Source organism: Cotesia typhae, unplaced genomic scaffold (genome assembly GCF_013202065.1).
Source record: "Cotesia typhae breed Kobodo isofemale line unplaced genomic scaffold, CoteBio_Ctyphae contig_56, whole genome shotgun sequence".
Lineage (NCBI taxonomy): Eukaryota > Metazoa > Arthropoda > Insecta > Hymenoptera > Braconidae > Cotesia > Cotesia typhae.
Window position 1 is genome coordinate 589,767 of NW_027423760.1, and position 17,691 is coordinate 607,457.

Below are 17,691 nucleotides of genomic sequence, written 5' to 3' on the forward strand. Positions count from 1 at the left end.
AATTTCCTATACGGTCATTATTTCCAGAGTTATTGATTTCCAAAGTCAAAAAAACTTTTTGCTTTGATTGACGATAACTCCGCGGCAAATTATCGTACAGGCTTTTGATTACGTCAAATTAAAGGGTATTAAATTTACTAAAAGAGCTTTTAAACGAAACAATCGAAAAAATTTTTTTGAAGCCCGTAGACCTTTTTTAAGACGAAAAAAAATTTCGAAAAATTTTTTTTCAGTAGTTTTCTTAGGATTTCTCCAGACCTGACGATGACAAAAAATTTTCATGGTTATATCTAAAAACTAGACACTTGGAGCTACAATTTGCTTTTTTTTTTTTCTGTGCGATCATTTTCCTCGGAGTTACAGCTCGCTGAAAATCACCAAAAAATTTGGAATTTTTTTTATATCCCTTAATTTTTGTGACTAGTGTAATTACTTTCCTCATTAAAAGATACATACAATTATACCGATAGTAAATTGTACAGCGATTAGAAAAATATTACAATAAAAAAGTGATAATCGAGATTTATAATATCAATATTTTCAATTATTCAACAACTAATTTGTGATGGTAATACAAAATGTGAATAGATACAATTACGATTAGTAAACTCATATGTTACAGCATGTTTATAAATTATCATAAAATATCTGAACCTTAGAGAGTAAATATAAGTATTGTAACCTGCATCACATGCTATTTTGTAACTCAAGATTTATCGTTACCTTAAATTATTTAAACACAAAATAAAACATAATTTAGTAGTATACTTATAATAATAACAAACATTTAAGCGGTAAATAATAATTCAGACTAAAGATATTATGATTTCAGAATACACAACTACTATTCTACGATAAAAATCGCATTTTTCAAATAAAAGCATTAATGAAATTAAATAAATAAAATCTTTAATGAATATTTTAAGTACGTGTTGATTATTAAAATACTTCTAATTTCGCATACTTATAAATTTCATGGCGTGCTATACACGAACCCACGATTTATCGGCCGCTCTCCAAATTAGTTAATCATAATAAAAATTATAATTTTGTCGAACATTTCGAATAATAATAAAAATTTGAATTATAGAAGATAATAAAGTAGATTAAAGATAATGTTATCTCACAATACACAACTACTATTTAACAACAATAATCGAAATTTTAGACTAAAAACGAAAATGAAACTTGACACTTGAAATTTTTAATGAATATTTTAAGTACGTGTTGAATATTAAAATACTTTAAATTTCATGACGTGCTTTACACGAACCCACGATTTATCGGCCGCTCTCCAAATTAGTTAATTATAATAAAAATTATAATTTTGTCGAACATTTCGAATAATAATAAAAATTTGAATTATAGATAATAAAGTAGATTAAAGATAATGTTATCTCACAATACACAACTACTATTTAACAACAGTCATCGAAATTTTATACTAAAAACGAAAATGAAACTTGACACAAAATTTTTAATGAATATTTTAGTTCATGTCGAATATTAAAATACTTTAAATTTCACATACTTATAAATCTCATGACGCGCCAACATGAATCCATGATCGATTTATGTCGGAAATCATTGAATCATAATCGAAAATTTACCGTAATTCACGTTAAATTTTGAGAACTATATAATACCAAATAAATTAATTATTAATGAATTTCTAGATAATGTAATATGCACCATTGAACATGAGGATTGTTTGTACATAATTAATATTTAAACTTAAATAAGAAAAAAAAACTCAACATCACGGGAAAGTTTGCATTCATTTAAATAACTTTAGAATAGTAACGTTCTATGGATATAAGTTTTTCGACTTATAGAACTCTATGATCTTAATTGTTTGCATACAGTTAAATAAATCACACGTATTCTTAATATTATTTAATAAGTTATAATATTACATTAAATATATCTAATTAAAGATACATTTGATTCATCGGTCATATTACAAACTAATCTTAAGGCGCGCGTGCAACGCGCGCTTATAAGTTTTCTAGTATAACTTAAAATTAAGTCCACCGGACTACCAAACTTAACACTATTAACACTCTCTATCACATATTATCTGTACAATTCTTCAAATACATAACCCACACTTTGCTTAATTAATTTTATTTTATAAATTTTATTTTAACAAAATTGACTGTAATTAATTTTAGTTAAATATTTTAATTAAATTATTCAATCATTAAAAATTAGTGAAACGATAATTCCAAATTTACAATCAAATTCCAAAAGTCTTAACAAACATTCGATTTCAAATTCCGATTGTACATTTTAACTCTGTATCAAAGTATTAAGTAGATGAAAATTCCTAAGTAACTTATTTTCGTGATCTTAATAATATAACATTAATTATTTAATTCGAGAGATCTTAATACCTTGAATTAACTTCTGCTAATTAAATTAATCACGATATAAATTTTACAATCAAGTTAAAAAATTATTAAACACCTGTTAATGTTGTAAATTAACTGATTCTGACTAATTTTTCCTGTGACATTTTCGACTCAGAATAACTAATTTCTTCGACAATGTCCACGCCGATAATTATTTATTTTCAGTAAATTTTAATATAACTAATTTACGGAATTAATCCCAAAATCAATTAATTTCCACGTGATAAAATAATTTTACGATATAAAATAAATTCAGTGAGTAATTCCTAATGTAAAATATTCTTAATAACTTTCTAATAGTTTTATAAATTATAAAAAATTCGACACAAGTCGAAGCATTCAAATTTATTTGCTAGAACATTCGCTAGCTTAGTTGTATTTGACCTTGGGTGTTGGAATTTACTGTGACACGAAATGTACTGACGCTCGACCAAAATTCCACGAGTAAAAAGTTTGTTGTTTATTTTTCAAGCGACAAAATTAATCAATTTTTCTTAAGTTAATTGTTATAGAAATTATAACAATTTATTAACGAATTTTTTCGAATGTTAATTATTTAATTGATAAATTTTTAGTTGGAAAATTTTTCCCGCAAGGTCAATTTAGTGATTCTCGGGTATAAGCCCCCATGAAAATCACTCAGTTAAAACTAGCAAATGTTTAACTATTATTTATTAATAAATTTTTATATAAAATAAATTGAGAAGAGGTAAAGTAGACCGAGTGCAAACCGCGGTCCATTTCTTTCCCACAGAGTAATAATTGATACCTTGACGAACAAAATGATGATTTAACTCACTCGTTGAGGATGAAGTCCTAGTTGTAGTTGGCTTCCTTCGTCTCGTCACTACTGTCGGGAACGATCCTTCTTGATTTCGGTGGAACTGTGTCTGGCGGTCACAATACTTCTCCTTTTTCCACTGCACGGCTCACCTATTTTAACCCAAAACTACCCCCTCCTATTCTCCCTTTAAGCCCGAAGATCGAGACGCGCCAGTGGTATGTCGAATAGTTATCGATATCCGGTGACTTATCGATTTAAGGTAATTTTATCCTGTTACAACGTATACCCAAGAGCACAAAATTCACTAAGGTAAAAGACCCAATAGCGGAACGACGAAGGCCGTGTGTCAGTGTTTATTATTTTAAAATTATTGAGGCTACTTATAAAAAGGATTTGTTTAATAAATCATTCGGAACAAACATTCAACTATGTGAAAAAAATTTTAAATATGACTTTATGCAAATTTTAATAAATCAAAAAAATATTTTTCGAAAAAGTCTAAAAGACCCAGTACCGGAACGCTAAAAATACCTAGCCCCAATACCGGAACATGGTTGGCCCAATACCGGAACAGCGAATAATATGAAGGTCTCTAAATGCAAAAACTATGCTTTATGTAAATAATAACTAAGTTGATGAATAGTTGGGAAATTAGAGTAAGTAACAATACATTTTCATTATAAAAGATATAATTTTAATTACGAAAGATATAATTTTTATGCTGAAAACAATACACTAAACATTTAAAAATTGCTAATGAAATAAGTAAATTATAATATTTCTTTCTTCAATATCTTTTTTTTTAATATATTCTTCTTTCCTTTTTTGGAATTCTCGTCTCCCTCTTGCTTTATTAATTTTTTTAATTCTCTTTCTTTTTTTTTTTCGTTCTTGTTCTAACCTTTTTGCTTCTTTGACTTCGAGCCTCTTTAATTTTCTATTTTCAACCGCCCTTTTCTTTTCATTTTTTTTTTCCTCTTCTTTTTCGCGAAGTTGCACCCATTCTTCTTGGGTTAAAACTGTCGGAAGTTTGACTTTAGGTTTCCTTTTCTTGCAATGAGCAGGAGGATTTGGCCAAAACAGCTTATTCTTAAACAACTCTGATATGCCAGAAGGTACTTGCAATTTCGGAGAGTTGGACGTGTCTGAAAAGTTATTAATGAATTTAACACATGTAGTTAATAAGTTATGTTTCATGTTCATATTATAAAAATTTCAAAATTAAGTAACCTTTCAAAATATTATCTGTTGTAATGGGCGTAGTTATTGGTACAACTGAGGACGTCGATGAAACCGTTGAAGGAATTGATGTTCGACTTGCCAAAGAAGTAGATTTGGCTGCTATTGAGGACGTTGTTGTAACCATCGTTTCGAGTATACTTGTTGTTGTCGTTGTTGAAGGAATTGTTGCTTCTGTTTCTGTTGTTTTGAGAATACTTGGAATTGCGGTTGAAGGAATTGTTGCTACTATTGTCGACAGAATACTCGGGGTTGCCGTTGTTGGAGGAATTGTTGCTACAGTTGTCATGAGAATACTTGTTGGAGTATGATCTTGTAAAATATCAATATCTCCAGTGATATCATAGACGTCATCAAAAATTATAGAAAGAGGTTGACTTTCAACATCAGTTATACCTTCAAGGGCTAAAATTGTAATATTCTCCTCAACTCTACCATTGTCTTCGACACTTTCACACACACTCTCAATTACTTCAAGATGAACTTGTTCTCCTAAGTTATAATTATAGTTAGTGAAAAAAATGAAGTACAATCATTTAAAACAATCTCTACAAAAAAAAAGTTGATCAAAAAATCTAATCAAAAAAATTTGTAAAAAAATCTTATAAATTAATTACTTATCATCTGAAAAAAATTAAACCTAATTAAGATTTACATATAACTTCATTAAGATTTACATATTAAATCATATTTATACCACAATTCTTCTTCAAGTAGACCCAGTACTCTAATAAACCTTTGTCTTGGTCATCACCGATGTAAAATCCATCGCGCTCGGAGTCTTTGAAGCTTTTTAGGACATCAACTTTCAAATAATTTTCAAAAAAATCTAAATTTTTTTTGTTTTCCGTAGCATCAGGTCTTGCTTCATGATTCTGACTTTCAGCTAAAACATCACTTTCTTTTTTTTTATTTTTATTAAAAATATTGTAATTTACAGCTTCAGGGTGAAATGGATACAATCCACATGTTTTGAAGCCATGTTTTATTGTCTCCGGTAAAGATTTCATGGATTGTAAAGCTTTATTGAGCAAAGGTGCAAAGTTATCTTTTTTCAAGCTTTGGCCATTACTTTCAATCCTATGCTCATCTACAGTTTTTTTCCATGCAGTCTTAACTGGATGAAATACAGCAACATCCAAAGGCTGCAATATGTGTGTCGAGTTTGGGTACAGTGCAACTAATTCTATCTCATTATCCCGACAAAAATTAACAAGTGGTAATGTTAAATGGGATGAATGGCCATCTACGTACAGGATAATAGGAAACTCGATTTTACTTTTGACTAACCACGGATGTAAACAATTGGCCACATATTCATAAAAGTGTTCTGCTGTCATCCATCCGCTTGTAGATCCACTAACGAACCAACCATTCGGAACGTCTTTTGAGACGTTATGAGGTATACGTTGATATGGATAAACAATCATGGGTGGAACCATGTCACCTGCTGCATTAACCATGAATAATGTTGTAATATTCTCTTTATCATTAGTATTAACAACTTTGTAAACAGCCTTCGTGCCTTTTCTTGTAAAAACTGGCTCTGCTTTAGGACATAACTGGAAAGCACTTTCATCTCCATTAAAAATACGATTTGGTAATAAGTCAATCAATTTCTTTTTTACTAGATAACTTTGAACTTCTTCAAACCAACCTCGTAGGCACTTTTCAGTTACAGAAGCTCGAACACTACTTAAATTTTGAACCACTCGCCTTGAAATATCTGGATGTCGCCTCAAAAATGCCTGATACCAGTGTCTTCCAGGTCTATTATCTATAAAATCTATTTTACGGTCAAGCTCAGTAACTATATCCCTGACACTATCTAACAACTGATTTTTAGTAACAGGAAAGCCACGGTCACTCAGATAAAAAATCCATTTGACAATTTGATCTTCTTCCTCTTTAGTTAAATAAGTTTTTGGCCCCTTTTTAGCATCAAGTGGAATATTTTTTTTCAATCTTGAATGAAGAGTTGTCTTTGGTATTCCATATTTTTTGCAACAAACTCCTAATGGTATTCCACGTTGAGCATCTTGTAATGCAGCACCAAGATCGGAGGTGGTATAAAATTTTTTATTCTTTTTTACTTTTGGCATCCTAGTAGTATCTGTAGAAATAATTAATGATTAATATATAAATTTAATGACGAATATTTTTTTATACTTGGTAATAAAAATAAACACAAGATTTTGAGGTTAAACTTTATAAATTAGTCTTAGAGAAAAATATTAAGTACAAAAAGTTAGTTTTATTCTTAAAATTAAAGTTTATGCTTATTTAATGAAATTGTTATAACAATCATATTTACTGTATTAATTATTAGCTCAAAAATGAATTTGTAATTCCACTAGACCACACACTTTGACAAAATACACTGCATATGTCAGTTGGAAAAGTAAACATGGCAGACTGTTCCGGTACTGGGCCGGGCTAACTTCTAGTGTACCAATAAGCGAACAGCAAAAATTAATAAGTTATTGAATTTTGTTCATATAAACACTTAAGATTTTAAATTTTAAGTACCTTCACATACAAATAAAAAAAAAAAGTTTAAAAAGTTGCATTCTACATTTTTTACAAGCTTAAGACTACTGGCTGTTTTCTTAGCGAAATCCTTAAGGAATCGGGGTAAGTGATAGGTCTCCGCTTGGTTCTACAATTTTTATTTTTTTTTTAATATTATTGATGGACTTGTAAGTTTTACTTATAATCTATTTCTGAACAAAAACATTGAGATTTCGAAAAAATAAAACTTCTTAAAATTCCGTATTGTGCTCAATAAGATATATTATAATAATCTTGAAATCGTTCCGGTACTGGGTCTCGTTCCGCTATTGGGTCTTTTACCTTACGCGCTAGCATAAAAATTGGCGTCTATTTTGAGCGCGCAAATATTTTATCAAATGTTAATTATTGAGAAATTGTTTCATTAAACCTGGCCAAAAATTTATGATTTTAATTAACTGAGAATTTTGTCTATTATTTAATAAATTTTAATTAACTAATCGGAAACTCCCACAAGGAAATTTTATATTGAATTTAAGTTCTGGAAAAATTCATCTTGTTAATTTTATTTCGTCATCGTGAAAAAATTCCTAAGCAATCATTTAGCAACGTGGCTTATTAAGTCCGAGATTCGTTTATTAAAAGTATTGAAAATTCTACAAGAAATTGATTATTTCAATGTAGAGAATTAAACTCTCGACTAATTTTGAATAAATTTATAAGTCGGATTAAATTCGGTTTTTTCAGAATTAAATTGTTAATTGAAAATATTCGATAAATTTAATTATTAGCTAATGACTTAATAGTTGAGTCAATGTAGTAATTTGCAAAAGTAAATTTTTGTCAATTTCTTTTTAATATTCGAGAAACATAAAATAAGGTAAATCAGTGTGTGTGAAGGAGTGTGGGATATGTGTGTGAAGATTAGTGTGGGTAATGTGTGATAGAGAGTATAAAACGAACTCTACTTGTTGATGGTTTGCCGAGTAGAGCGATCCAAATCTTAGAGCGTGAGAGTCCGGTGGACAGCGCGATTTAGTAAATTTTTGGACGACCTCGACGTGTTGATGGTTTGCCGAGTAGAAGACTAACACTAAGTCGGAGTCGCCGGTTTTAGCCCGCAATCCTCCGGTAATTGTAAGTGATAGTGTTAAGTTAGTTGTAAGTGAGTAGTGTAGGTGCGAGTGCACAAGTTGTTAAGTTGATTTGTTATAAATAAATACTGGTTAATTTTGTTAAATAAAAAATTTATTTATTTCAGATCACCTTCCTCACTCTCTCTTCCTGTCAGATAAGCTCTCTGCTCTGGACTGGTTCCAGGAACTGTGATTAAAAATCCTGGTGGCGCCCTTTTGTTAATAATTTTAGTTTTGTTTAGTTAAGTAATCAATTAAGGAGCCAATCTCAGCTGTCAACCCCGTTACAATGTGTGTGTGTGTGTGTGTGTGTGTGTGTGTGTGTGTGTGTGTGACCCTTTTATAACTTTTGAACGGTTAAACCGATCTCATCGCGGTTGGTGCCATTCGAAAGGGCTTTACTAAACTTAGATTTCCTGAAAATTTGGACCGATTTGGACCGATAGATTTTGAGAAATTTAGAGAAATCTAAAAAAAAATAGGAAAATTATTTTTTCAGAAGTGGTTCTTTTGGAATAACTTTTAAACGGCTTTACCGATCGATTCCAAAAACTAATCAACTCTCAGTTAAAAAAAAAAACACGTAGATTGCCGCCAATCCAGTCAAAGTCGGTTTATTCGTTCAAGAGATATCGTGAACGAAAAAAAACCAAAAAGTGTTTTTTTCACATAACTTCGATATTTCTTTTCGGATCGTTTTTGGTGAAACAAAATATTTTTTAGAGCTTAAAAAACTGCGTCGATCGCCGCCAAGAACTTAAAAATCAGTTGATTGGTTCGACAGATATCTACTACAAAATATTTGGATACAAGGATTTTTTTAACATTACTCCGACATTTTTTGGAATAACTTTCAAACAGCTCGACCGATCGATTTCAAAAACTAATCAACTCTTAACATCAAAAAATCACGTCGATCGCCGTCGGTCCGATCGAAATCGGTTCAGTCATTCGTGAGTTATCCTTGACGAAAGAAAACCGAAAAAAGTGTTTTTCCAGAATTACTCCGAAATTCTTGGTTTGATCAAACTAAACTTACAAATTCTTTATAGAGTTTAAAAATCTGCGCCGAATGCTGCCAACCACGTAATAATCAATTTATTTATTCAAAAGTTACTGCGGTTTGAAAATTTGAAAAATTGTGTTTTATCAAAGAGCTCAAAGAGCTCAAAAGCATAGAAAAATTGTCCCTCTAAGCTTAGGGAGCTTAGAATAACATATAAATTGTACTTTTGAGCTCGAAGAGCTCAAAACATCATTAGTGCAGTTTTAAGCACTTGATATTAAATGAGCGGGAAGTTGTACGGATGGTCTTCAGGGTCTACCGTTTTTCTAATTTTTTTCCGTGTTAATTAAATGAAAAATTGAAAAATTCAGTTCGCGACCTCTAAATATTGATATTAAGGGCTCAAATTTTGACTGAATCTTCATTTTGGTATCTTCAAACAGAATTTCTAGAACTTTTTGAAAAAAAAAATTAGTTAAATTAACGAACATCAAATTCTGATTAATTAAATAATCGTCGATTACACGATCCAATTGATAATTAAATAGGAGAAGTAACCAAGTATTAGGTAAACCGCGGTCTACTTCTTTCCCACAGAGTAATAATTGATACCTTGACGAGGAAAACGATGATCTAACTCTCTAATTGAGGATGAAGTCCTAGTTGCAGTTAGCTTCCTTCGTCTTGTCACTACTCCGGGGATCGGTCCTTCTCGATTTCCGTGGCACTAGGTCTGGCGGTCACACTACTTCTCCTTTTTCCACTGCACGGCTCACCTGTATTAACCCAAAACTACCCCTTCCTATTCTCCCGTTAGGCCCGAAGATCGAGACGTGCCAGTGCTACGTCGAATAGTTATCGATATCCGGCGACTTATCGATTTAGGGTAATTTTACCCTGTTACAAGCTCCTATAGACTTCAAATTCTCATTTCAAATTTTTTTCTTCGTGTCAATTATTATTCATTCTTGAAAAACAGGCCACCCAAACATTATAGTGATTGCACATTGAAAGTTACAATAAATATTAGCTGGAATAATTTCATAGATAAAAGGTATATGCTTATTCGATGAAATTTGGAATTTGTGAAAGTCAAAACAATACTCTAATCAAATTTTAAGTTTAGATCGAAAAATACAATTCTATAAAATGCCCAGCGAAGCAGGCGGGTAACAGCAAGTTATGTTATAAAATTAAGCCCAGAATAATTACTAACAATTTAGTTAAAATTTAACAGTTATTAATAAATTTAACAGTTGAAGTGAAACTTTACGTTATAAAATAAACAATTAAAAGTGACTATAGTTTAGACAATAAATTATGTGCAAGTTATTTTAATAAGAAATTGAACTTTTCTCCCAAGGCATAACATAAAATTGGTGGCAGCTAAAAAGGATAACTTGAATCAGTGCATTGGAAGCAATTGGAAACATGAAAACAAGCATCTTTAGGTCAGTAAAATTAAATTATTTGCATATGCATAACGGCAATTTCGAAAATTATCGCGACATAAAAATTTATTCTGACGAAAGCGAAGAGTCTAGTGAAAGCTACTATTGATTCACTACAGAAACAAAATAATCTATTAAATACGGAAGTTCAAGCTCTCAAGGAAGAAAAGGAGGAAAGTGTAGAATTACAAAAGATGGTACAATTATTATGAGGGCAAAATATTAATTTAAATGCGCAGTTAGAAATTTTTATGAAAGAAAAAAACGGAAAGACAGAGATTGAGAGTACACACGTTCCTAGTAAATCAGGCAATATAAACTCCGTAAGAATGAAAGATTTAAAATCTTGTTTAGAAGTAATCACGGAATTTGACGGTAATAATATATCGGTCAAAACCTTTATTTTTGATATTAAATAAATTTTTAATGAAGTTCCGGAAGAGTCACGAGTGTTATTTATTTAATTAATCATTTCAAAGAAAATAGTTCGTTACGTTAGAAAAGTTATTGACGGTTATGATATTCGATCACTAGAAGATATGATTCAAATATTAGAAATTAATTTTGGGGAAAGTAAATCATATGATGTCGCTTTATTAGAACAAAATCAATGTCAACAAAATAACCAAAGTGTTCTCGATTACAATAAAAAGTTTAATGATTGCTATTTGAATATAAAACGTGCGCTTAATAATAATTCAGAATTCGATGCGGAAAACCGAATGGTTATTTTAAAGAATGAAGAAAGACAGGGTCTCGCTTACTACGTACGGGGTCTTCGCGCTAGCATTAAATTATTTGTAAAATCGGGCAAACCAACCACGATTCCAGAAGCTCAAAATCTAGCATTAGAAACAGAAAAAGAAGAATTGATTTTACAAATTATTTACAAAAAGACTCCTGTCAACAATTACACGGCTTCGTATAAATCACAGGAAAACAAAAATGCAAAGCCAAATGGTTAAGGAATTCCACAGAAATCAGCTCAGAAAAACAAATGTCCTTGTCATAATTGCGGAAGTTTTGAACATTTTATGAAAGATTGTCCTCTTAAACGACAAGTATCATATCAAAGTTTTCCGTCACGCCAGGTGCCAAACGTTTCACCAAATCAGATAAAATACACTCAATGTCGAAAAACAGAAGAAATCCAGGAGCAAGCTTCATGCTCAGAGTCAACACCACCGTCAGACAGCGAAGTCATTCATTCCTCGCAGACACAGGAGTAGCTGTAAATATTATTAAATTAAAATATACACTAGGGTTACCAGTAAGAAAAATTAACGCAGTAATCACTGGAATTAATGATATCCCAATTATTTGTAATCAAGAGTGTAAAAAAACTGTTGATGAAAAAGATCATATTTTCTTAGTAGTTCCGAATGATTTTCCGTTAGAAGAAGATGGAATAGCAGGTCGACCGTTTTTAGAAAAAGAAGATGCTATAATACTTGCAAAGAAAAGAACAATTATTTTTAATCGGGATCAGTCACAAATTCTCAAGTTGCGATGCGAATATTCAACTAAGCGTAGTCAAGTATTAAAAGAAAATACTCGACTGTCTCACATTATCAAAGCCAAAGAGAAAGAAGAAATTTGGGAAATCATTGATTCATATCAAGATATTTTTTATTTACCAGGTGACCCTTTATCCACTACAAATTTGGCGGAACACACAATAGAAACAACAGATGAGATTCCTATCAATGTTAAACAATATAGGTTTCCACCTATTCAGCAAGAAAAAATTTTCCGGCAAGTTGAAGAAATTGAAGAGAAGGGAGTGATTCAAAACTCAAATTCCCCTTACAACTCGCTACTATGGATTGTATCTATAAAACGAGATGCATCAAATAAAATAAAATGGAGAGTTGTAACGGATTTTAGAAAACTAAATGACAAAACAATTCAGGATACATACCCGATTCCCAATATTGAAGAAATTTTGGATCAACTTGGAAGATCCAGGTACTTTTCTGCTTTTGATCTGGCAAGTGGATTTTACCAAATTGCGATAAATCCAAAGCATCGCATGAAAACAGCATTTAGCACACCTCAAGGTCATTTTGAATATTTGAAAATGCCTTTCGGCTTGAAGAATGCGCCAGCTACATTCCAGCGAATGATAGATAACGCTTTAAGGGGTCTTATCTAGTAGTAACAGAAAATATTAAAGTTTAAGATGTTTTCTTATTTTTACTAGTTAGTTTTAAATAGATTGTAAAATCATAGGATGTATGGTTGTAAATTTAAGGATTAGGCAGGTAATAGAAACTGTTCGACATGTTGTCACCAGATGTCAAAATATTCGTAAGTTTCTGTTACTGTAGAGAATAAAAAATGTTGTAACGTGAGGTATGAGTGAGAGAGTGAAAACTGAGAGAGAGAGAGAGAGAGAGAGAGAGAGAGAGAGAGAGAGAGAGAGAGAGAGAGAGAGAGAGAGAGAGAGAGAGAGAGAGAGAGAGAGAGAGAGAGAGAGAGAGAGAGAGAGTATGAAGTAATGTCCGAGATGGGGGTGAGAAAGGACCGAGAGGCCCAAGTAATTTTAAAGGATAGTTTTGTAAGTTAATCTAACACCACCCAGGCTAGTAAGCAGACATATACCCCTTATTCTTAATAAAGCTTATCATGTATTTTAAAAAAACATTGCCCTATCCATTTATTCCAACTTCTAAATATTGTCCTAAAAATTAATATTTCTACATATCGGAAAAGTATGTTTCGTTTATCTCGATGATATCATTGTATACGGAAGAACATTGGTTGAACGTAACGAAAATCTAAAAATTGTGTTCCAGCGATTAAGAGAAACTAATTTGAAGCTCCAGCCTGATAAATGTGAATATTTGAAACCCGAATTGCAATATCTAGGTTACATAATTACTAAAGATGGAATTAAACCGAATCCAGAAAAATGTAAAAGTATTTCAGAATTTCCAATTCCGAAAAATATTAAACAAATAAGACAATTTTTGGGAATCACCGGATATTATAGAAAATTTATTAAAGATTATAGCAGGAAAGCAAAAACCCTAACTGATCTATTAAGGAAAGATAAAGAATTTATTGGGGACAAGATCAAGAAAAATCATTTAATCTTTTGAAAAAAGAATTGTGTTCAAAACCAATATTGGCATACCCTGATTTCACTAAGGAATTCATTCTTACAACGGATGCTTCTAGTATCGCAATTGGTGGCATATTATCCTAAATTGAAAATAATCAAGAATATCATGTCGCATTCACTAGTCGTGCTTTAAATGAAGCTGAGAAAAATTATTCTACAACTGAACAAGAATTACTAGCGATCGTGTGGTGTGTAAAACATTTTCACCCGTATTTATATGGCAGAAAATTTTAAATTGTTACTGACCATCGACTTTTGGTCTGGTTAATGAACCATAAGAATCCTGATTCAAGATTAATGAGGTGGAGAATAAGTTTAGAAGAATATGATTATGAAATTTTCTACATAAAGGGTAAACTCAATACTAATGCTGATGCATCATCGAGATACCTTATTTTTGTATTTTGAAAAATGAATGCTGATACTTTGTTGGATTCAGCATCTGAAGAAGAAGAAGACTCGGAAGAGTGCTCATCAAACAAGAAAAGAAGAAAGAATATATTGGATCCGAGTTCAAGAAAAAGGGTACGTACTTGAGAGAACGACTCTACAAACAGTAACGAAGAACCATTAACCGTACTCGGTAAACGAAAACGGAATTCAATGGAAATTGATTCAGAACAAAATAAAAAGCAAAGAACATTGGAAACAGAATGCAGAAAAGGTAGTGAACAAAATAATCAACCTGAAGATCATCACCAAGAGAATCATCATCAGGTAGATGTTGGAGAAAAAAAAGAAAATGAGAAAGAACAAGAAATTATTAAACTAGGGAAACAGTTATATCTGACAAATTCAGCGATACTCGAGGGTAGCATTGATGTGTCATTTGTTCAAGATAATGGAGAACAAACAATAGAAGTTTATCATGAAAAAGATCATGAGGAATATCATATTATCGTCGAAGCAAATTCACATACGTCAAAAGATAAATTGAAAGAAATAATTAAGGAATTGATGTACTTAGTCTTTGCTGAAGAATTCAGGGAACTTCACATCGACCACAATGAGTGTGCTCGATTAACAGGATTTTTTAAGAAAGAAATTGAGAAAATTTGGAAAGAAGTATTTTGCCGAGGAAATACTACAATTTTGCTACACGATAAAGAAAGAATAGTACCCAAGAATCAGTGAGAATTACTTCTGAAAAACTTTGAGAAGAGACGTCGAAGCTTATGTAAAGAAATGTCAAATATGTCAAAGAAATAAAGTCAATAGGCATCCAACTAAAATGCCTATGATTATTACTGATACTCCGAGAAAATTCAATGATAAAATCGCAATGGATACTTGTGGACCATTGTCATTAACGGAAAGACGTAATAAGTATGTTTTAACAATTCAAGATTATTTAACTAAATATTTTGTAGGAATACCAATCGCAGATTGCACCGCTCCCACAGTAATAAGTGAATTTTTAAAATATTACGTTGGTTACTTTGGAGTGCCAAGTAATGTTCTGACAGATAAAGGAACCAATTTTACAAGCGAATCAATGAAGAATTTTCAGAAAATGCTAGGTATTAAACATATTACAACTACAAGCTTTCACCCAGAAAGTAATGGAAGTCTGGAAAGAAGTCATCAAGTGTTAAAAGATTATCTACGCCACTTTCCCAACGAAAATGCTGATGACTGAGATACGAAAATTAATTTAGCTGGATTATATTACAATACATCCAAACATGAAAGTATAGGATTCACTCCTTCAGAACTAGTTTTCGGAATGAATCCGAGGAATGTATCATCATTAAAGACTACTAACCTAACATACATGAAGTATTTGGGTGATTTACAAGCAAAAATCAATAAAACTATCGAGGAAAGTTAAAGAATAATATCAGAAAGTAAGCAAAGGACAAAACACGTTATGATCGACTAACGAATCCAAAAAAGTTCAAAGTAGGTGATGTGGTTTAGTTAAAGAAAGAAAGTAATGAGAATGATAAAACACGTGCTCTGAATATTCCATTTGAGGGGCCATATAAAATAATAGATAAATTGTCAGATGTTAATTATAAGATAGAGAAACGAAATAAAAGTATAATCGTGCATGCTAATAAATTAAAATATGCTGATATGAATTTGTTTCATAATTCTAATTCAATGGGTTATGATGGAGGTCAAAAGTAACGAAGAATTAAATTTTTCTACGTTACCAAACATTTACATGGAGCATTTAGGAGACGTTAGATTTTTCCATGAAACGTACAATATTGTATCCTATTTTAATTTGGACGAATTAACATTCCAGGAGTCAGAAATTTTAAAAAGTATTAAATACAGTTGAAAATAATATAATAAATGATACTAAATTATTGCGCATTGCACCAGGTTGTAGTGCTGTTACAAACGATGTAGTATTAAATTAATATATTGAAAGGAATTTAAATAAAAAGAACGCTTTTATTTCTTTAATAACGTATAATTTTAGAGAACATTTCCAAGAACTAAATGATCCACTTTCAAGTTTAATAAAAATCCGTACTGTAGGAGCACCCGATTCAAAATTGAGTGATTTGACAAAATACGGAAAAAGTTTAACTGAGATTAAAAGTGAGGCAATCGAAATTGGGAATCATGAAAGAATAAAAACTATTTACGAACAAACAATCAGTTGGATTTTATATGTTTTATATGTGATTATTGTCATGGTACTATTATATGTAATTATTCAATTGAAATTGTATTGTATCTTCAAATGTTTGATAACTGGAATTACTCATATTTGTACAAGAAATTATAGCAATCAAAATGCACAGCCTGTAGAAGTACATCATGTTAACGACGGCTATTTTGGAGATCAGATTGTTTTGAGATATCTGACTCATTCAAAATCTATATCGGACAGTTTAAACTATCCTTCAACAAAACAGATTAATAAACAATTAGCTGTTAATAAAATTCATAAATCTAAATGGCAGATATCAGAATTCGAAGATTTGCTTAAAATATTATATTATCTTATACTATTATATGTTATATAAACTTCCCTGATTAAAAAAAAAATTCAAAACGATTGACAATATTGATCTTCCATAAGAGCAAGAATTCAAAAGTATTTAAAGTATTCAGAAGTATTGAAAAGAATTCAAATTTCGTTATTTCCAATACTTTTTAATTCATTTTTTTAATCAGGGTTACCACATAATTCATATATTGTTACTATTATTATATTCAACTTTACTTGTTTTTTTTATATTATGCTTAAATTTAATATATTTTTATTTATTTTTTTTAAACAATTATGTAAAATGCACTTCAACTATTCCAAAAGAAAAATTCCGATTGTATATTGTAAAGAGGGATTTTTCAATTTTAGGGTAGTTGTGTCATAACACAACTGTAGATTTTGCCTCTGTAGATTTTTTCTTATTCTTTTAATGTTATCTTTTAAAATTGCTGACGGTGATGTTCATACGCCAGCGTCTGGGCGGAACACACCATATTACCAGTTTATTCCCGTGACGTAATGATATTTAAAAACTGCAATGTATGTTGTTTAATACCTTTTTAATCAGTTACAGAATGAAACTCATAGAATACACTACGGATTGTTGTGCATTTCTAGTTACAGAAAACCTCAAAGAATTAATTATAGAATTGTAATTAAAGATCTTACTTCAATATTATGTTATAAAATTAAGCCCAGAATAATTACTAACAATTTAGTTAAAATTTAACACTTATTAATAAGTTTAACAGTTGAAGTGAAACTTTACGTTATAAAATAAACAATTAAAAGTGACTATAGTTTAGACATTAAATTATGTGCAAGTTATTTTAATAAGAAATTGAACCTTTCTCCCAAGACATAACACTCTATTGATTCATTACTAAATAAAAAATTTATTGAATAAAAAGTTAGTTAAAAAAGGGGAAGAGGACATAGGTGTCGCATAGGCAACACTCATATCTCGTAAAAGGGTCCTTTGAGTGCCGGATCGGTGTTGAACAAATGACTCTTAAGTGTTGCTCAAGTGTCGCACGTGTGTCGCAATTGTATCGCTAAAATGTCGCACA

The 17,691-nt window shown here is 30.8% G+C and overlaps 2 protein-coding genes across 4 annotated transcripts in view; both read right to left on the reverse strand.

Moving 5' to 3' along the window:
* Positions 1–17,691, reverse strand: part of LOC141532127 (uncharacterized) — a 99,052-nt gene that overhangs the window by 46,226 nt on the left and 35,135 nt on the right. Inside the window, exon 1 of one of the 2 annotated variants that reach the window (XM_074250325.1) lies at positions 12,463–12,601. The exons of the other annotated variant lie outside the window; for it this stretch is intronic. Within the exon in view, the coding sequence (XP_074106426.1) occupies positions 12,463–12,586 (124 nt within the window). The 5' untranslated portion in view covers positions 12,587–12,601. Of the gene's footprint in view, positions 1–12,462; positions 12,602–17,691 lie in introns of those variants that run through there. 2 annotated transcript variants of the gene reach the window in all.
* On the reverse strand, positions 5,097–11,991 carry LOC141532112 (uncharacterized). Of its 2 annotated transcripts, none has more exons than XM_074250288.1 (2): positions 8,215–11,991; positions 5,097–6,550 (listed from the first exon to the last, which is right to left on the reverse strand). In XM_074250288.1, the coding sequence occupies exon 2, from the start codon at positions 6,537–6,539 to the stop codon at positions 5,118–5,120; it is 1,422 nt and encodes a 473-aa protein (XP_074106389.1). In that variant the 5' UTR covers positions 6,540–6,550; positions 8,215–11,991; the 3' UTR covers positions 5,097–5,117. The 2 variants fall into 2 exon arrangements, with proteins under 2 accessions (XP_074106389.1, XP_074106388.1); XM_074250287.1 differs by having other exon boundaries at positions 6,752–11,991.

What these genes read in the sequence shown, in the direction of transcription:
- LOC141532112 (XM_074250288.1), bottom strand. Translation starts at nt 6,539, where the DNA reads ATGCCAAAAGTAAAAAAGAATAAAAAATTTTATACCACCTCCGATCTT.